A 22659-nucleotide genomic window follows, 5' to 3' on the forward strand; every position below is an offset into this window, starting at 1 on the left:
TGTGGTCCCCCAAAAATTTCATCCACCCAATCCCCCTGCAACATTGACTGCAACCACTGACAGATCCAAGAAAGTAGCCGGATCCTACCTGTGAAGAAGAGGATAACTCCTTTGCCATAGAATGCTGAAAAAGAATGCAACACAGTCTTCATATTCACAGTAGCATCCAAGACATTATCCTTATCCTGATCAGAAAATGTTTCACGATTGTGTTGGACACAGTCACTCAGCAATGTGGTGGCGAACTCCAATAGGTGTTCCCAGTCCAAATCCTGAGATTCTTCAAGAGTAGAAGTAACCTATGCATAAGAGTGCACGTGATGTTCTGACTGCAAGGGGTCTTCAAAATCTGTAATCGAGGTGTCAGAAGTGTGTTTGCTAGGTTTAAATGGCAGCTAAACATCAGAACATGGCCAAACGTCAGAGAATGGTACCATCGTCTCAGTACAGGGAACCATTTCTTCCCCCTCATCAGCCTCAGAGTCAGGTTCCAAAGCCTCCACTACCTGATCAATAAAAACACTATTTAAGTCTGTCATAGCTAATACCTTACTGTCTACAGTCACTAACCCTAGCTAAGGAGTCAACAGTTTGCAGAAGATTGCACTTCACTGCAGGGCTGTACAGCAGTCATCCCAGAACCACACGTCTGCCTGTCTCTCTTTGTCCTGCAGGGCTGCACAGCAGTCAGCCCAGGATCATGCACCTGCAGGATAGATGACGACTGCAGCACAGGACAGGTCACAACTGCAGGGCAACTATCTCTCCCTGAAATTTGCACAGATTGGGGCTGGAATCTGGAGTACCCCCACAACAGTGCACGAACTCCTCTCTTTTTTTTTTCCGTAATATGTACGAAAAAAGTACAAGATTACCGAACTTCTCTCTCTCTCTCTCTCTCTCTCTCTCTCTCTCTCCAAATCACTCCTTTTTGGGTCTTTTCTCTCCCCTACTGTTGGTGGCCCCAAGAGGAGCTGCCACCCTCATTCTGGAGGTCCCGCCCTTCTAGACTACTGCCCTGCCTCGGAGGAGCCATCGTCAGCCTGCTCAGCCTATTGCCCTGCTGCCAGCCACATCATCGTGGCCTGGAGCTGTTGCAGCGTGCATTTTCAGGCCTGCACCCTGCACTTTGCTGCACACAGTGGGAGGCTGCTAACAACATTATCATCGTCATCAGCTGATTCATGAAGCTGCTTGCAGCCAGCTGACATTGGGTTTCTACTGCCCAAACAACTTCGTTTCTCCCCCTGCGCTGCTGCCCATGTCATTCCTTCTACTGCCCAAAGTCTACACCAATATCCTGCTACTCGGAGAACTGCATTTCTCTCCCTGTACTGCTGCCATAATGTACTGCCCTTCATCTGAAGGCTGTTGCGTTCTCCTTGGAGGATCGTGTAGAGATGCTACCACCCTTCATCAAACATGATAGTGTCATCATCTTCGTCTCTTCTCCTTCCATCGGTGTTGCTACCCATCTCCATACTTCGCCAGCTCTAGGACAATGTAGTTAGCTTGAGCCACTCCGGTGTCGTTGACTCCTTGGCTTTTCTCACCGTAGTCCTAGAGACATGAAGGATTGAGGTCATTGCATTTCATCTATCATCATATTCTTTCATCATTGTATCGTCATTGGATTTCATCCATCATCATATTCTTGCATTCCCTATTTTTTTGAGTTCATTTACTACCAGTTTATCAAAGACACATTGTTGTCTCCATTGTAAACCTTGCCATTTCTTCACATAGGCCTCTTCTATGGGTGCATGGACAAGATCGGAGAGACATTAGATAGAAATGTTCACTTCTCTTTAGACAGGTAGGTTGCTTGTACAAACTACATAGGTCACTTAAATCTCTAGCTATTTTATGTATAAAAGAAAGCTATTTTAGACATATGGGAATTTTTACAATTGCTATAGGTTGCAAGAGATTTGTGTAGTATGGAAAAGGAGTTGATTGGTTTCACAAATCAATCCATGGTGCTACACATTGTCTACATCCCTTTGTGGCATAGTGAAGAGCAAGTCTCAAGTAAAGAGCTTGAAAAGGAGTTGCAGGAATACTTCAACAAGTGGATTGATGGAGATGTTCCTATCATTATATTTTTGAGTAGGATCTCATAAAGATTCGTTGCCAGTCTTTTAGTTGGACGTCCCACTCTTGAGTTGTGAGAGACTTAGCTTTAGCTAGTCTGTTGGTGGGAAAAGTATAGAAATTGTGCCTTAACATTGATCAGTAGCCAATGAATATACAGAAGTGTTGAAAATTTTGTCATGCACATGGTTTTAGCTTATGCTTGATTTTAGTTTATATTTACTAATTTTGTATACCGAAAATTCGTGCCTATTCATATGTCATCTCACAATTGTGTGTGGGTCCTATTGAGAGGAATTAGATTCATAGTTGTTGAAATGACGCTTTGGACCCCTGAAACAGAAATGTGGAAGTGGAATTTTTTTGGGAACTCTGAAAATGTGCTTTGGGATTGCCCTGTTTTCTTTTGGGAGGTTTTTTTTTATAAAAGTTTTGTTGTTTGGGGGTAGGCCTTGAATTTTATCCGTCCATGTTTCCATTTTTGGTTGACATGCAACATATATTTATTTTCAACTTTCATTTCTAGCCTTCCAATTCTACTTTTGTTGCATGTTTCTCTTCATTGTGGCCATCTATAGTGAGAGAATGCATGAAGTTGCACAAAGACTTGTTTGTGTAACTATGAAGCTAGTTCTAACTCTTTACTCTTTTTTGCAACCAATGGCTACTACATAGTGAGTTAATGTTTATGTTTGGCAATGTAAGTGTCTAACTATGTAAAGGCTAAAGTAGTAGCTTGTATAGTGTACTACACACACACACACACACACACACATTTATATTATATTTATATTTTTCAAGTTGCCATTTTGCCATTTTGGGCTGAGGCTGAAACTCTGTTTCATGACTCTGAAATGGGTTCCCATTTCTCTGTTTCCAAAACTCGTGGCAACTATGATTCGAGTACATGGGGCCATTGTCTCATACAAAGGAAAGAAACAAATTGAAGACAACCCAGTTGAGATATCATTGCAGCATTTGTGTGATTGAGAGATCCTCCTACACTATAGAGCCAAAGTAGGTGAATGTGAACAAGATTGAGATGGAGAAGGTGAAGCACATTCCTACTATTCTAGTAGAGGAGAAAGATGTTTGCAATATGATTTACGAGGGGATGTACTCACCTACAAATTAGACGTGCAATTCTGTTTGGCAACAATAAATTCAATATACCAATTAGTGCCTTGTTGAATTCATATTGATATTGCTATATTCTATTGCATTAATATCAAGTTTGTCACTAGCAGCAAGGTGACAAGCTGTGAATTGATGGAATCCAATCTCAGTAGGCTCATAAACGTTCAATCTAGTAACTAGTTTAGTGGATGTGCTATGCATTCCCTAACTTTGCACATGACTACACCAGGTCATTATTTTAGGCAATCAAGCAGTTTTAAAATATCAAATTTGTCTTTGTCTCTTAAGTTATAGCACTGTTAAGACATTTTGGACGCGTATTACAATAGTTATTGAAGAATTAGTGTGTGCACTTGAAATTAGCGTTTCTCATTCGATGGACTATTGAAGAATTCTAAGGATTACTGAAAAATTGGAAGACATGTAGAGGTCTATCATCCTTATTGCTCAACCTTGCACCTTGTGTCATCTTGGCAAGTTTGAGGCTTTGGGAACCACATGAAGGATGATAAGCAAATGATTATTTACCCTTAGTGTGCCAAATTTTCATAAAAAGGCTTGTTTCATAGAAAGGGGGCAAGACACGGGAGGAGTAAGGCCATATCACGAAGAAACACAACCAAAAGTCTCTTGTATCGTGCACTGTGTTAAGGGAGTTTTGGTTGCCATTGGGTGTTTTAGTACTTATGCAAGTAACTGAGAAGTTGTTTGATAAGTGGTCCTAAGTTGCTAGGAACGGCTTCTTTTTGTACAGAATATTCATTCTTCCTGTTGTATGCTGAACTCTGCTGCGGCCTGATGAGGTGGAATGCCTTGATGAACAGATTCGAAGTCATGCAGAAACTCGATATGAAACTCCAGCAACTGGAACAGAACCAGGGACCTTCAACATGCTCTTCTAGATATGCATTATCAGGAGGGAGTAAAGGGGTTCCATTAGCTGTGATATGTCTGAGGTGAAGGAGAGACATTCACATTGATGCTTTACAGTCTTGTAGCATTTATTCTGCTTTCAGTATAGAACTCAATGTCGAGTTTACTTAAAACTTCTATAAAGACGATTTCCTTTTGTGGATACAATTGCCTTATCATGTACAACCTTACCTGCAAATTACACAGAGATGAAAGAAAGAAATGGAAAAGGCAACAGCTTTTGAAGAAAACACTTGACAAGCTAGATCCTATGCAAACTTCTCAAAATCATGAAAAACACATGCTTCGCAATATAAGGCTTGGACCAAATGCACGCTACTTTACACTCACGGTATGCATATAATTACATGGTTGGAAGGATGTCTTGGCTTTATAAGCCCTATTCATAAGATTGAATGATGACTTATGGGTCTGCCCTTTGATTGTATTTGTTCTAACGATGAATTGTAATCTCTGAAAAAGCTCCAGGAGCTAATGGTGCAGAAAGTACTATAGACATTTGATCTCTTGTATGGAAGAATAGGTGGTACTAATATGAAACATGTAACCAGGAAGAAGAGGAGCTGCTTGTTGAGGATCTATTGATGAGACCAGATGCTATGGAGGAAGACACAACTGAAGGCAATAGCACATCATCTGGCATCTCAACGGTTTGTTGTTTACCTTCTGCAGAATTATATGGCTTGTTTTCTCTTCTGAAAATCATATGGCAACACATTTCTCTTTATTGTATGCATTTTTCTTGGTGGGCAGATCCAACCATCGCTGCTTTATTGGCATACCTGATTTGTGTTTTCCCTACGTTAGTTGAGTAAGTCTCTCTAGTCTTCAGTTCTTGGTCTTTAGCTTTGTACCACTTTCATCCTTCATAGACTCGTTTAGCATGTACCCACTTGAGCCCCTCTGTAGATTTGTAGTCCTTGCCAGGTGTTAGACCACCAGACCTCTTCCCGCTTTCCATTTTTGGCATTCCTGTGCATGCGGTCACCCTGCTCCTCCAACACCAAGGGCAAACCCAAATTACAGCAGATACATGTGGCAGGCTGCGAGGAAATAACACACTGATTTTTGTGAGGGTAAGCTATACAAGCTCTGATATCATGTAAGGTGTAATTAGCCACCCTCCTTAATCCACCTAGATACCATTTTGGGGAGTAGGGCGTCATTGACTTCTAGAGACCCTCGGCCAAGGATGACTTTAGATGCTTAGAACCTAGCACAAGAGAGGCCTTTGACATTAAAATAGAGCCTCCATCCATCAAGATTAAACACATCAAAGGATCTAATCGGACTAACTAGATAGGGTTGTTTATGCTTTCTCTTTGAAGTTATTTTAAATCATCAGCACACTATAACTTAGGGCCCACCTTCTTTCCTTCACAAAGAACAAAGCCTTCTCAAAGGAGTCACTTGTTGAGCAAACTTGCATATGATGATAGTTTCATTAACATCGTTACATACAATGCAGGTAGATGATTCCTTTTCATCTTATACTACATTCCTTCATTATAGAAACCAGCATGCATAGTAAATTATAATGCATGCACAAATCCCAATCAAAATCCCTCACCACAAGGGATTTTGTTCTAGGATGTCCCTACTTGATACACTGGCCCTTGATCCAATTCCGTGGTAGATGGATCATGCACAGCACCCATGGAAGTCTTCACCCTATTGGGTTTAACCTCCAAAACCACTACTAGATGGGGGCAATCTAGTGGCCTAGAACATAGACCCTTCGCAGTTCCGGTTGTTCTTAATTTTGCTTCCTCCGTTGTGAAGTAGAATACCACCATTAATTGCCATCACTAGAAATGCATACATGGCCTGCCCTGTGGATCTCAGGGGATTTCTTAATTATTTTGTAAAATTGTTCCTTTTAAGTAATGGGATTTCTTATAAAGATATGCTAGGGTTTGCATTGAGGAAACATAGCATATACACCCAAGACTGGAACACAAAGAATTAGACGGTGACAAGCAAAACTCAAACCTTAAATGCAAACACAAAACTCAAGACTCAAATAGAGACAAACACAAAGAGAAGAAACTCTGAAGTGAATGAATGTTGTAAATGAATGTAAGAGTGTATAGAATGTCCAAGGGTAGAGCAATGGAGTGTCAGGGAGTGGCATCCACCAAAGATGGATCCCAAGTGCAGTGTGACCACCAGTCAGTCGGAGTGCGAAAGACAAGAAAAACACCAAAACGTTGTTCATTAAAGGGTAAGAAGAGTGAGGTGACAACAGTGGATCATGCTTGATGTAGTGGGTGGCAACAAAAAACTACAAATGCAGCAATGCTGCAAATGTCACCAGCTATCGCCAGGTGAAGGGAGGGGCCAATACTAATAGTAACAAAAGGACGCCTAGAGCTGGGAAGGGCTACCATCAACTGTTGCTTAGTTGTTGGAGTATCAAACGTAGATAGAAGGAGGTAGTCTGTGAGTTGGTGATGGCAGATGGACCAAATGCTTCAGAGGAGCGAGAACTTACACAAATGGGATTAGACTAAATGGTGAGAAGTCTTTCTATTTATAGATGTTGAAGGCTGCCCCAAAAGTTAGAATTTGGGAGACCACTGAAACTCTCTCGAACCACACATCAATTTTGTGTTTTTCATTAATTAAGCATATTTTGGGGCTATTTAAATATGCTAATCAGCTCTGTGAAGTGTGTTTAGCTCAAGATCCCCTCTTGGACCTAAAACTGAGCCAAATATTTTTACCCCAAGGCGTCTCACCATAAAGCACCCAAGGCATTGGATAAAGGGCGCATGACAGTTACCCAATGGCCTACCAAGACTACAGAGGCAATGGTTATCTTACCAAGGGAGTCCAAATAGTCACCCTAGAAAGGATAGAGCATTGGACAAAGGATGCTCGTCGGATGTCCAGTGGTGTACCAAGTCCTACAAAGGCAGATGGAACCACATTGAACTTTTTGTTTTGGGTGGTTGTCATGGAAAAGTTAATTTTATGGGTGGCAGTCGATTAAGTAATAGTGACCTCAAAGATGGGATTAGGGATGGTACACCCAACACATTACAAAACAGTACAAGCTTACCCATCCACTTGAGCATGTCAATGATGAGGCAAAAGGTGATGAAGTATCATGTGAAGAAGGATGGTGGTATAATCCACTAGTGGAAATAGCTTAGGATTGTCCAGGGATGCTGTGCACAATGGGATGCATAGTATACTACATGCAGAAGAATGCTTATGCAGCAGTGCCACTTGGACAGTGTCCCTCATGGAAAAATTGTTCACTTGTCCAAGTGCCTAGTATCAGAAGTGGTGAAGCAATGGAAGCATAGACTAGTGCTAAAAAAATTGCTAAACATAAGATAGAAGAGAAAGGTATCAAAAGAAGAGATCTCAGAGATGTGCTCTAGAAATGAAATCCATATACCAAACACGAGAATGGCATATACAATAGTGAGTCACTGGCTATGTGGGCACCGGCAATAGTTCCTCTCTTCAATAAGAAGACCATGTGAAGAATGATGATGACCGAATGAGGAGCCCTTGAATAAATAGGCCCAAAATATGCCTAATATGGCAGCTGATCCGCCAACATTTAATTCTGCTTGATTGGCATAAAATGCCACAAATGCCATACAAAAATCACTAAAATAATTCATAAAATATAGACTAAAATTCCCATTCCATCTAGCATGCATAGACTCACACATGAGCTGACAATCTTGCTAACACTTAGTACAAAGATGAGGAAATCATGTGATGCATAAGGGAAGGTACAACAAGGGGGGAGAAGGCCAATGTTCAAGACAACTGCCAAAACTTGTAGAAAAGGGTAGGAACCCACTCCTAACCTGAATGTTGATGCCGAAGAAGGAAGAAGAGCTTGAAGATATCAATCTTCGTATGGTGCTGAGTGTTGAGCTAGAACATGCTTTATAGTTGATTAGCATTTTTAAGCAGCCCCAAAACATGCTTAATTAATGAAAATCACAAATTTGGTGTGTGATTTGAGAGAGTTTCAATGGTCTCCTAAAATCCTAATTTTTTGGGGCACCCTTTAACATCTATAAATAGACAATCTACCCACCATTCAACCTTATCCTTTTGTATAGGTTTCTCACTCTATCATGTAGATTTTAGCCATTAGCCACCTACCATCTACTGCCCAACGATCAATGATTGTAGCCCATCATTATCAAGCCCTAGGCAACTGTTTGTTTTTAGTCATTGCCCTAGTGTTTGGAGGTCTCCATCTATTGTGTCATCATAGCATTTGATCAACCTATGTTTTCAACATCTGGTGCCAAGTAACATGTTGTTGCCATCTCTCCCACCAGGCGACTGCCATAGTACCTACGTTTTGGTTATCTAGCAAGTGGTCTACATCAGCAAACACCTCTTCTGTTGTCACCTCAGTTCCTTGACACTTTGTTGATCAATATTTCGTATTTCCTACACTCCGACTAGTGGTCATAGCACTTGGGATCCATCTTCGGTGGACGTCACTCTCCAATACTGCATTGCTTTGCCCTTGGGTATTTTGTACACTCTTACATTCATTTACATCATTCATTCACTTCAGAGTTTCTTCTCTTTGTGTTTGAGTTTTGAGTTTTTGCGTTTTGCATTTAGGGTTTGAGTTTTGTGTGTCTCTGTTTGAGTCTTTGTGTTTTAGTCTTGGCATACATGTTGTGTTTCCTCAATGCAAACCCTAGCATATCTTCATATGGTATTAGAGCCGGTGCTCTTCTAAAGAGTATTTTGTGGTGATTGTGGAGGCTAGTCTTTGTGTAAGACTCACACCTGGCTTGATTCTGACTCATAATGTCTCTGGCAACTTCTTCTTCAAATCCTATGATGCCCTATCAAGCTTCTCCATCATTGAAGGCTTTGAGAAGGCATTATGGTCTCTAGGAGGAGGTAGACACACCTTCATCTTCACCATCTTTTTCTTCTCATTTTGGTCATCTTATAGATGAAGAGTTTGGGGAGTACTTGCACATCACATATAGTTCGGTTTACACTCCTCCAACGAGTGCTACTACTTTGTCTGGACCGATTGGTGAGATTGGCCATCTCTCTGATCTTGGAGGGACCATGACATTTGGCACATTTGGCGATTCATATTCTTTATCTCAACTAGACCTTATATCAAGTTTGTGTAACCCTTTTGAGTCATATGAGCCAAAACCCTCTCTTGTTTAGCCATATGGTTTTCAATATGTTAACTTCAACAGAGGAGGCTCTCGAAGCAGATATCCTTCATCAGGTATATCTCTATCATTTGTTTTGTTTGACCAACTAACACACTTCTCAACTCCCTTCCATCCCACTACTATCTTCTCCACATTCTGATCTACTCACATCTTCATTCCAATATCTTGGATTACATTCTACTTCTGCTCAAAGCACACTAGGGGGGGTTGGATCTTTCATCTTTGCTCCTAACACCTTCTCATTCTCCCACCCACCATTCTCATTCTCCCACCCACCATCTATCTACCCTTCATTCACTCCACCTCTTGGTGCATCGTTAGGGGGAATGCCACCCTTTAAGATTGTACCTTCCACATACCCCCACTTTACCATATCCTTTTACTCTGGGATGGTTGTGATGGGAATTCCCCTCACTACCCTTGGGCACTCACAAACTCCCCACAAGACCTTTCAGACATAGGGATATCCATCCTTTGCTTATGGACTATTGTCACACACCCCTTGGGTCACTCCTAAGCAGGGATTTTCATTCTTTGCTCCTCGTGTCCCTATCCCTTCACCATGGGCTCCTTAGGTAGTTACCATGCCCCTACCTAGTTCCCCCCTTGCTCGCATTTGGATCCACTATGCACACTTCTCATATGCATGGTCACCCTACGTTTTTTATATGCCTCCATCTCCTAGCACTGTCGCTCTTGTTGCAACAACTAAGAATGCCTTCACAGATAAAACATGTTTTAACGGGTCGAATTTTACCACTTGGTCGAATTTTAAGCAATAAATGCTTGAATCTCAAGGACTTTGGGATCTTGTCGATTAGCCCTCGATTAGCTCACCCTTATCACATCCATCAATGGAGAGCCTGCAATGCCACAGCCAATGTTGAGTTAATGCAAGGGTTGCCTCCTAAGTTCCACTCTCAATTACAACAATTTTCCCTCGCATTTGAGCATTGGAGTCATCTCATTGACCGCTATGTAGCTCGATATTGCACTTGATGTATGACTCTCGATTTTAAGCTTTAGGAAATTTTCATTAAGGAGATGATTTGAAAGTCAAGTTAGCCAAATATTGGTGATTACTCGTCGCCGAGTTTGCTACTACTGGCTCCTTGAAGTTAGATGACGATCAGGTCACGTTCTTTTTGAACAAGTTGCTCAACAAATACTTCCATTTTATCCAGCACATTATCTCACTACCTAGATTGCTGACCTTCTACAAGTTCAAGTGTCAATTCTTGTGTTATGCGAGGCTACATGATCAAGTCCACAAGAGTCCTCCATCCACATCCATTCAGAGGGGGAGGGTTGGTTGCCTCTTCTTTAAGAGGAAAAACCAACATTGGCAAGAACTCGCAAGATGTGAAGGCAAGCCAAAACAAGGGTGACACCACTTCCTCTAATAGAAACAAAGAAACATGACGCCTCTAGCAACACATTCCTAAGAAAAATAGATTTTGCACACATTGCCAGAGGTCGGGGGCCATGTGGACGAGGAGTATTGTACTCAAGCCGAAGGTCTTCCTCCTAGAAAACCATAGCAGATTGCTGCAACTGCCTTCACTCCGACTGGCCAGTCCACTAGGGCTACACCTCATGTTGTTGTGCTATCTATTTCATCTACCCCAGCAGCTACTGTATATGTTGCACGCGGACAGCCTCAACAACCTACCTCCTTCACTACTCCTAAAGGATTGGCTGATCGGTTTGCTAATGACTCACCTATTGCACTTTACACATCCATTCCTAAGACATCCACTGCACCTTCTAGGACTTTTCCACCTTGCCATATGCGACGGTGACCACACACTTAGCCTTCTCTTTTTAGACTTCTAATGCATACTTACATACTCATTGCACTGCACTTAGCTTTGCATTCTTTTATTTTGTTTTCAAATTTTTTTTTGGAGCATCTCACTACTCACATCTGTGCTTGCAAATTTTGATCTCTTTTGCAGGGTTTTGTATTTCAATGTAGGGCTAACATGTAGGCTTACCAGTCCTTTCTAAGTTGGAGATAGGAGATACACGCCATTCCTTTCATGGTTCCATCTACTTGGAGTTATGCTCTTCTACCAGCATGGAGGCTTCTCCTCTTGTGGCGGATCGTGTAGCATCTTTCTTGATGCTATCATGGCGGTGACTTCTATCCTTGCCCTTTGAGTAGGGATGCTTCATCATCTTTCTCCACATGGTTCTCGGTACCACATGAAGACCAACATCCTCAAGCTCCTCTTGGTTCTTTGACATCTAATTTGAGAGAGGGTTGCTACCCTTCTTAGTATTCTACAGGTTTTAGCACTCATCTTCCCAATCGGCCTTTTCCCTCTTGTTGCACCTTTCCCTATGCATTGCATGATTTCATCATCTTTGTACTAGGGTGCTTGGGCTAGTGAATAATTTTTCCATGAGAAATACTATCCAAGTGGCACCTGCTATATGAGCATTCTTCAATATGTAGCATATTATACTACCATTCTTCTTCACATGATACTTCATCACCTTTATCTCATCATCAACATCCTTGAGTGGTTGGGTAAGCTTGTACCATTTTGTGATGTGTTGGGTGTACTATCCCTACACCCATCTTTTGGGTCACTATTACTTAATCAGCATCCACTCCTAAAATTCTCTTTTCACCCAATAAAAAAACATTCAATGTGGTTCCATCTGCCTTTATAGGGCTTGGTAGACCACTGGACAACCAACGAGCATCCTTGTCTGATGCCCTATTCTCTCTAGGGTGACTACTTGGACTCCCTTGGTAAGGTAACCATTGCTTTTGTAGTCCTACTAGGCCACTAGGCAGCCGATGTGCATCCTTTGTCTGATGCCCTGGTTGCTTTGGGATGAAACGCCTTGGGGTAAACATTGCAAGCCTTCCCTTTTAGGCTTAGTTTTGGGTACGAGAGGGGATGTTGAGCTAAAATACGCTTTACAAGTGATTAGCATTTTTAAATAGTCCCAACACATGCTTAATTAATGAAAAACACAAATTTTGTACATGGTTCAAGAGAGTTTCAGTGATTTCCAAAACCCTTATTTTTTGGGGTACCCTTTAACATCTATAAAAATGCACGATGCCCACCATTCAATCTTATTCTTTTGTGCAGGTTTCTCATTCTATCGTGTAAATTTTAGCCATCAACCACCCACCATTTGTTGCCCAGCCATCACCAACTACAACCAATCAATATATTTAGCCCTAGGAGGAGCCCTAGGCAGCCTATTTTTAGCTATCTCCCTATTGGTTTGAGGTCTCCATTTTTTGTGTCATCATAGCACCTAATTAGCTTGCATTTTTAGCATTTGGTGCCAGGTGACAGGTTGTTACTATCTCTCTCACCAGGTGATTGTTACAGTGCCTACGTTTTTGTTGTCCAGCAAGTGGTCTACATCAACAAACACCTCTCCTGTTCTCACCTTAGTTCCCTGACACTCTAGTGATCGGTATTTGGTGTTTCTTGCAAGTTGCACTTCAATACTCTGACTGGTGGTCATAGCACTTGGGATCCATCTTCGATGGACATCACTCTCTGATACTACATTGCTCTTTCCTTAGGCATTCTGTACACTCTTACATTCATTTACATTGTTCATTCACTTCAGAGTTTCTTCTCTCTGTGTTTGTCTCTGTGTTGGAGTTTTGAGTTTTTGTGTTTTGTGTTTTGCATTTTACCTTTAGGGTTTGAGTTTTTCTTGTCTCTATCTTACTCTTTGTGTTTTAGTATTGGTCATACATGATGTATTTCCTCAGTGCAAACTGTAGCATATCTTTACATCGGGAACCATGTCAATGAAGATGATGAAGCATTCCTACTAGAATAACAAGGATAGAAGCCATTGCCATATTAGCATCAAGAGAGTTGCTGCACGATCTGCTGCTGCGGGAGGGGAGACCTCCATGTTGATAGAAGAGCAAAAATCCTAGTAGATGGAACCATGAAAGGAACGGTGCGCAACTCTTGTCTCCAACTCAGGAAGGACTGATACAAACCTGCATGTTAGCCCTACATTGAGATACAAAACTCTGTGAAAGATATTGTAATTTGCAAGCACAGAGGTGAATATTGAGACAAAAAGTAAAACTGAAAAATAAAGGAAAGCAAAGCTAAGTGCAATGTAATGAATATGTAAGTATGTAGCAGAAATCTAAAAAGGGAAACGCTGTGTGTGTGGCCACCATCATATATAGTGAGGCAAGGAAGTGATCCTAGAAGATGCACGTCCTAGGAATGGATATGTAAAGTACAATAGGTGAGCCACTAGCAGACCAATCAGCTAATCCTTCAAGAGTAGTGAAGAGATAGGTTGCTGAGGCTGTCTGCATGCCACATGTCTAATAGCCTCTCAAGTAGATAGAGGAGATGGTGTAATAGTGGGAGGCATAGCCCCACTGGATTGGCTGGTCGGAGTAGAGATAGTCACATTAATTTGGTATGGTTTTCTATGTAGGAGACCTTGAGTCTTGGTATGACACTTCTTGTCCACATGGCTCGACCTCTTGTAGTGTATGCAAAACGTACTTTTCTTAGGAAATTTTTGCCAAAGAGGTTGTGTTTCTTTGGTTTCATTGGAGAAAGGGGGGTCATCCTTGTTTTGGCTTGCCTTCACATCTTGCAAGTTTTTGCCACCATTGGTTTTCCCTCCGAAGAAGAGGCAACCAACCCTCGCCCCTTTGAGTAAGGCTATGTGGAGGCTTTTTTGTGGACTTGATCATATACCCTCGTATAATGCAAGAACTAACACTCAACCTCGTAGAAAGTTAGTAATCTAGGTAGTGAGATGATGTGTTGGATTAAATGGAAATATTTACTCTGCAATTTAATAAGGATGTGACCTAATTGTTGTTTAACTTTAGGGAGCCAGTAGTGGCAAACTTGGCGAGTAACCACTAATATTCGACCAACTTGACTTTCAGATCATCCCCTTCCTTAATGGAAAAATCTTGAAGCTTAAAATAGAGATTGATATGTCGAATACGATCTTTGTCGCATAGCGGTTAATGAGATGACTCCAACACTTATGTACAAGGGGAAAATGTTGTAACTGAGAGTGGAACTCAGAAAGCAACTCCTACATTAACTCAATATTGGCTATAGCATTGCAAGATTTCCATTGATTGATGTCATTAGGGTGAGCTAACCAACATAGAGTCGGTACCAACAACGAGATCCCAAAGTCCTTGAGCACTTCTTGCATGAAGTTTGACCAACTGGTGAAATTTGACCCATTAAAATGAGTCTTATTCGTGAAGGCATTCTTGGCCGTTGCAACAAGAGTAGTAGTGCTACAAGATAGAGAAGGTGTGTGATGGGGGTAGGATGGATAGGGAGGATAGAGTGGGGAAGGGGGGTACACTTGGAAAGGAATCCCAGAGTGCCCACCATGCATATGAGAAGTGTGCATAGTGGTTTCAAATGTGGGCATGGGTGGATTGGATGGGCATGCTATGGTGCACAAATCGGATGTTGTATGCGTACGTATGCGTACGTAGTGAGTGCTGAAAGGTCCCCAAGAACAAAGAACTCTACTTTTTGCTCAAAAACCAAGAGAGAAAATTTGCACGACATGAAGCAAAAAGACTAATTGGGTACAATCTCCCCCTATGCCTTGGGTGAGCGCTCCACAAAGCATGTATTTAATATATTATTCATCTCCAAGCTAAAAAATAGCCCAAATTTACAATTAGCACGCTTTAGATTTTGTGTTTGCTTTTGTCCAAATAAAGAATAAAGCAGTTGGGCGCCCAAAGAGTCGGGTTGTGCCCAAATACAATGTTCAATAACAAATATTTAAATCGTGCGCCCATGCGCATACAAAATAATAAATATATGTCAAGCGCTTTAATAAATAAGCGTTTCAAAATAAATATTGGCTCCACGCCTAAGGTGCGTCCCCATCAAAAATGATAATTTCTTCTAAATAACTTGAATACACGCTATCACCCAGTGCTTCCCAGTGCCACCGCCACCTGCTCTACACATCAACTAAAGCATTCACAATTGTTAGAAAATAATAAAATTAAACCGACAAAAGTGAATACCTAGCAATCTTCAGCTACCAAATAAATAAATATGTTAGAACTTAGTCCTAACCTTAATTTATTACGAGTGCGCACTCTAAACTCATAAACATCCATTAATTTAAATATGTATTTTGCGGAATCACCTGCTATGGAATCACCCACTTGCACATTAAATTAACGAAATGCCCGAAAAGGGTAGGCGTCCCCATCGACTTTTCGCATAAGGAATCCACATTGTGTACGAGCCCCGGCAATAAATATAATTTTACGGAATCCATTGCAAAACCTCACGGAATCCACTGTGGAAAATGCATCTTGGCAATCATACGGACAAGCGTCCCCATCAACTTTTCGCACAAGAAATCCACCTTGTATACGAGCCCCGGTAATAAATAGAATTTTATGGAATCCGCCGCAAAACCTGACAAAATCCACCATGGAATATGCCTCCTGGCATCATGATAACCATATGAGGAGCCTAGGGTAGAGGGATAGTGACACATGGAGTAGAGGATGGAAATCCATGCATAGAAGTGACCCAAGAGATGTGTAACGATAGTCTATAAGCAAAGGATGGATATCCTTACATCTAAAAGGTCGCGTGGGGAGGTTGTAAGTGTCCAGGGGTAGTGAGGGGTATGCCCATCACAATTGTCCCAAAGTGTATAGATGTGGAAAAGTGGGGGTATGTGGAAGGTACAATGTTAAGGGTGGCATTTGGTGGCATTTGTCCTAACGATGCACCAAGAGGTGTACTGAATGGGGGTAGGTAGATTGTGGGATGGACAAAGAGAAAGTGCTAGGAGCAGAGATGGAAGATTCAATCCCAAGTGTACTTGTGCTTTCGGTTGAAGTGGAGTGTAATCCAAGGTTTTGGAATGAAGATGTAAATAGATCAGAATGTGAAGAAAATAGTGGTGGGATGGGAGGAAGCTGAGAAGTGTAGTTTACTTGCTGCAATGAAATAGATGGTAGAGATTTACCTGATGAAGAGTATCTGCTTCGAGAGTCTCCTCTATTAAAGTTAACATACTAAAAACCATCTAGATCCTGCACACCAAAAGAAAAAACAGGAGATGGTTTTTGCTCATATGACTCAAAAGGGTTATACAAACCTGACATAAGACCTAGTTGAGATGATGAAGATGGATCACTAGATGTGCCGAATGTCGTGGTCTCTCCAAGATCCAGAGAGATGGCCAATCTCACCAATCAGTCTAGATGGAGTAGTAGCACTCGTTGGATTGTAAACCAAATCGTATATAATGTGCAAGTACTCCTCAAACTATTTATATATAAGATTACCGAAACGTAAAGAAGAAGATGGTAAAGGTGAAGGTGTCTCTACCTCCTCTTCCCAACCATAATGCTTTGTCAGAGCCTCCAATGATGGAGAAGCCTAATAGGGCATCATAGGATCCCTAGAAGAAGGTGGGTGAGACATTATGAGTTAGAATTGAGTTGCATGTGAGTCTTGCACAAAGACTAGCCTCCACAATCACCATAGGATACTCTTTAGAAGAGCATTGGCTTTGATACCATGTGAAGATGTACTAGGGTTTGCAGTGAGGAAACACAACATGTATGGCCAAGACTGAAACACAAAGACTTAGACAGTGACAAGCAAAACTCAAACACTAAATGTAAAACACATAACTCAAAACTCAAACATAGAGAGAATAAACTTTGAAGTGAATGAATGTTGTAAATGAATGTAGGAGTGTACAGAATGCCCAAGGGCAGAGCAATGGAGTGTTGGAGAGTAATATCCACTAGAGATGGATCCCAAGTACAATGACTATGAGCCGGAGTGCAGAGACAAGGAAAACATCAAAATCTGATCATCGATGGGTAACAAGACTAAGGCGATAGTAGTAGATGATCTTGATGTAGTGGGTGGTAGTAGAAAGCTACAAATGCATCAATGTTGCAAGTGCCAGGAGGATGGAGATCGTTGTCAACTACCGCCAAGTGAAGGGAGGGGCCAATACTGATTGCAGAAGGACGCTTGGAGAGCTGGAATGGGCTATCCCACCAATTGTCGTTTGGCTATTGGAGTGTCAAATGCAGAGTGGAGAAGGCAGTCTGTGAGTTGGCGATGGCAGATGGACAAAATACAGTAGAGGTGTGAGAACCTACACAAACTGGATTAGGTAGAACGGTGGGCAACTTGTCTATTTATAGATGTTGAAGGGTGTCCCAAAAATTAGGGTTTTAGGGGACCATTGAAACTATCTTGAACCGTGCACCAATTTTATGTTTTTCATTAATTAAGTGCATAGGTGCAATGTTGTGATTGAGTGTATATTTACCTTTTTTTCTTTAAAAAATAATAAATAATAAGTGCCATATAATGAGGTATATAACCTTACAAAAGAGATTAGAAAGATTTAGGGTTTGAAAGACTGATCATGGTAAAGATTTGGCTTGTGTATACATTGGACAAACATTGTTGTAGAAATGATTACTACATGAGCCTAAGTGCTTGAGAGTTTATTGGGGATGAAGAATCATAGTTTGAGAGAGGATTGAAATTTGTAAAAAGCCAGTGCACTTCTTAGTAAAGTAGTAGAGGACTTGAGGTAACAATCAAAATGGATTGTGCTTGATAAAGTTAGCTCCATGATATCAACTTTCTTCTTGTATGTCCTTGAGGTAAATTAAGCATCCTACACATCCTTGTCTTCAACCTTCTTGTGTTCATGAGTTTCTTAAAAGTTGTTGGCTTGTTGTTTCCTTGATGTCCACTTTAGGCTCAAGTGTATCACTTGTCACTTGTTTTGTCTACATCCACTTGATAAAAATTGAGAGAACATGCAGTATTCAAGAGAATTAAGATTCTAAAAATGTCAAAATTTTGACTTGAAGTTTTACCGCTTATTAGTTCTAGACTTGTTAGCAGCTCTCTTGTTAATTGCTTCCCTTCCTCCCATTCACAAAAAAATATTGCACTGGTTTTGAGCAATGTAGGGGTATTGTTTGTGTGATGGGTATGGATTTTTTAAATATAAGTAATTTTGTTATGTACAACAATTCTAATGAATGAATATGATGATGTTACTCCACCTAAGAATAAATCGATTGTAGAAGTTAGATTGTGTTGGAGTGTAATGTTGTGGACCTTTTTTAAGACCATTATATAAGCAATGACATGGAGTACTACATTTCCTTGGCCTACTCGACTAGCAATGTGTAGTTCCTCCTTTATGAGAAGGTTATCCAATAGAGAAACATGTGTGTACCACCTCCTAATTTGTGATGCAAAGCATGTAAGTAACTTCATGGCCGTAGTATCCTATGTCTCGGCAATGGAACCAAATTGTTGTGCTTCATGAGCTCAATGTCGAGACCATTAGATGCAATCCTTATCATTTCAAGCACAAGTTGCATGTAGTCAACGACTACCTCTCACCTTGCCTACTCACATGTGGGATCTTATTATGAGCATAAATCTACCACTTTTGCAACAGATTGACTCAAAGCTTCGGGTGTAGAGAGTGTACTTACCTACTTCCCTTGTAGTTGTGTGCCTTGATAAGCAATACTCCATGATCCACATGATGCCCCTTTGTTCCATCCACGTCCTCATGTCCATCTTTGCATGCAATATGAAGAGGAGAAGGAGAGAAGTGGAGTGAGATGAGCTTCTGAATGCATCCCTCTCACTCAAGCTCACACACACATACTCGATCCTACCTCTCACCATGAAAGGATGGATTAGGAGATAGTAGAATGGCAAGAGCTCCTCTCTACCAAGTCTCTCACTCTCACACTCACTCTCTCCCTCTCCTTCGCACTCACACAAACACAAAAAGAAAAGCAAGTACAAAGAGTCCCAAAGTTTGCACACATGAATAGCTTTCTCTATTCTTTTTCATTCTTTTTATATATGGATTTTAGGGTTTCCACCCATTTTGGGCATCTAGTCTATTTTGTGGCCACATGATTGCCTTTCCTTATTTGCATGTCTTCCCTAAGGTCTATGACTCTTCCCAGTTTGAAATTAGATAGAGCATATTTCTCTATCTTTGGGAGTCCGATTTGTAATACAAATTGCATAGAAGCTAGCCTAGCTCTTGGATTTTACTTACAAAATAATAGTGCAAGTGCTTTGTGATTTACATTTAAATTTGATCATGCAACCACTTTATGCACATTGTAGATGATGGTTCCTACATTATTGTGGAGCAATCTAAAGGATGTAAATGAATATTGATAAATTGCACTCTTTTTTGCTTTTAACGGTTAACAAGTATTATTTCACACCCTTGAGATTGAGGCAAATAGAGCAACACATGGCTAACAGAACATGCTAAGTATGCATTATTTCTAGAGATTGAATCAAAAGAGCACTATAATAAACACCCATTACACAATGAGATAGGGAAGATATCATTGATTATTTAGAGAGGGCTTAGCATAGTGTTGGCCTACTTAGTAATAGACTATCCTGATTGAAGATGCATTGGCCTCTTTTTCATGGAGTTATTGATGCATTGAAGGGGACCTCAAACATAGAACCGGAGATCCTAGGCATGTATCACCAATTTCTTGAAGCTCCTCCTATATGATTCACTATATAGCAGGGCCTCACAGTAGAGAGGTTGTAGAAAATCAAGGCTGATAGGAACCCCGAACTATCTAGATATAGAGTATCAACATTTATTTGAAGCACAAATTGCTTAGATCTAGATACAGTATCATAGAGCTTTGGAGGAGAGATTGTGGCCTTTAAGTAGATGTTACACTCACTCACTCACTCACTCACTCACTCACTAACTCACTCACTCACTCACTCACTCACTCACTCACTCACTCACTCACTCACTCACTCACTCACTCACTCACTCACTCACACGCATGCACGCACGCACACACACACGTGCATTTACCTCTACCTATGTACATGTGTTTAGAAACACATACTGAAAATATCATTTTTTCCTTATTCTTATTCATACTTTTGATATCTTTGCATGCTAGGGCTTTGATGTAGATGGAGAAGATGCTTTAAGAATGGTTGAAATTGATGAAAAATTAGAGCAATTCATAGAGATACATAGTGCTTGTGGAACACCTTCTCTAGCTTCAGGTTGGTCTAATCAAATCATGTGAAAGTAAAAAGAATCTTTCATAATATGCTTGTGAAGCCAATCATCTAATTTCTAAAAGTAAAGGGGAATATTAATATATTATGGAGCTTCTTTAGCTTCAAGTCAATCGCGTGGAATAAAGAAGTGATAAAAACAATACTAGCATGCATATATAATTTGACCATAAAATATCAAATTCATATTCATTAATGAGCATCCCAAGTGGCATTGAATCTATAGCTTATTCAATATGTTATATATATGATGAATTGTAATGACTTAGATTCCATTTGGAGTACCAAAAACTTTTCCGAATGCCTTTTAAAAAGGAGTTCAACAAAGAGGCATATAAAACTTGCAAGTATTTAGATTAAGAACACCTTGAGCTCCAAAGCCCCCTACTATTTGGGTTGATTCAATGCATTCTTAGACTCAGCTCATGATACCTTAACCAAAGCAACCATGTATCTTCATAACCGTCTAGATAGCCTTGCCACTTGGGATTAGTACTTAATAGAGAAATGCATATAGAGAATGTTAAGGTATTCAAGATTTATAATAATCCAATTTGCATCTTGTATGTTTCCTCATTGGCACAAACCCTCACCTTAGCTAGATCTTAGCTCTCAACCTTGTCTCTTTTTATCTATCTACATTTGAAAAATCATCTAAAAGACTTTTAATTCTATTATCCATGTAAATTTCATGCACCTCTACCTCCTGACATCAAGATCCATGCATTGCAAGTTCTTTTCTTTCTCATTTGGATCTTGATATTATCCATGTGAAGGCCATGTTAGCTACCTCCACCTATACAAGTTCTAGTGGCAAGGCCACATCCATTTCAAATCTAGCAGTTTTGATTAGTGCCCTTCATGGACCAATCCCTAATACACTTAGAGAACATCCCAAAATCACACATCTCTTGGAGATCACTCTTAACCCTTACCATACCTAGTCCTTTGAGGACTTCAATAGTCTAAACCTTTTGGTAAAGCCACCACAACATTCCAACTTCACATTAATGGCAAGACAACCATCCCAATGTAACTTTATAGGAAACAATAATCCCAAGATAAATTCATAGATTGTTTCTTGATTGTCATTAGTATTCAATGTGAATTTGATCAAGTTAGTCTACATCTACTTTAGAAGATCCACCTACCTTTCTTCACATGTTTGCCAATACCACCATACAATGGTGCCCTCTCTCTCTCTCTCTCTCTCTCTCTCTCTCTCTCTCTCTCTCTCTCTCTCTCTCTCTCTCTCTCTCTCTCTCTCTCTCTCTCTCTCTCTCTTATTTGCAATCATTTCCTCCAAAGATAGATATGCTTGCTAAAGTCGTGTTGCTTAGGTACAACTTACGTAGGGTAGAATGGGCAATAATAATAATACAAGGCTAGTAAAGCACACATGAAGAGCGCTGGCTGCCCAATGTAACGACTCCCACCTAGTAAGACTTGATACAAGCTTGTTAGGGTTTCAAATGTACAAAGATGGTTGGTTAAAGAAGGAAAATTTTTCCTTGTGCTCATATTGGCCATTTCATTGTCACTTTATGGCGAGTAATACATTTATATAGAAGTGTTTTATGTATAGACTTCATTAACCAAGAGAAAAATTATTTGCAACTAGCACTTCATATGCTTTCTTCTCCTCCAAAATCTTTTGTTGAGACTCTCCTCCAATTCACAAATTGTAACACTGCACAAACAACATAACTATAACACTATTAGTCTCTACGAACATTCTTTTTATGGTTGATTTGTATGTGTCCCACTATTCCCTCTCCTAATATTTTGAGAAGTAAAAATCTCTCTTTGGGAAAGCATGTTTTAGTTGTGAATTTGCAAAAATATAAAGAAAAAGCCACAAACTTTCAAAATCTTCATGAGGAAAAGTTATCTTCACATTCAATATTTACAAACCCTAGCAAGGAGGATGTTTTCTTTCACAAGGTAGGACTAATCTCATGACAACTCCAAACACTTGACTTCTAGAAATGAAAACTTGGTTGCCTTGGCCAATCTTCTTAGAGCCATGTCCCACAAGGCTTAAAGGGGTTAGAGGGATTTTCATGTAGAACTTATTCTCTCTTTTTAGGGAACATTATAGTGTTTCTTTTGTAGTGTTTGTTGAATTTGAAGCGTAAAAAGTAATTCTTTTTTTATGTAAG

General features: G+C 40.4%; 1 protein-coding gene across 1 annotated transcript in view; it reads left to right on the forward strand.

The window, feature by feature from the left end:
- The window catches only part of LOC148011375 (uncharacterized), a 37104-nt gene that overhangs the window by 11973 nt on the left and 2472 nt on the right, over positions 1-22659 (forward strand). The window contains exons 3-6 of the mRNA XM_087670349.1: positions 4056-4187; positions 4351-4495; positions 4716-4814; positions 20374-20482. Of these exons, the coding sequence (XP_087526475.1) occupies positions 4056-4187; positions 4351-4495; positions 4716-4814; positions 20374-20482 (485 nt within the window). The remainder of the gene's footprint in view (positions 1-4055; positions 4188-4350; positions 4496-4715; positions 4815-20373; positions 20483-22659) is intronic.

Source organism: Lygodium microphyllum, chromosome 28 (genome assembly GCF_053477565.2).
Source record: "Lygodium microphyllum isolate KBCC chromosome 28, Lygodium_microphyllum_v1.1.10, whole genome shotgun sequence".
Taxonomy (NCBI): Eukaryota; Viridiplantae; Streptophyta; class Polypodiopsida; order Schizaeales; family Lygodiaceae; genus Lygodium; species Lygodium microphyllum.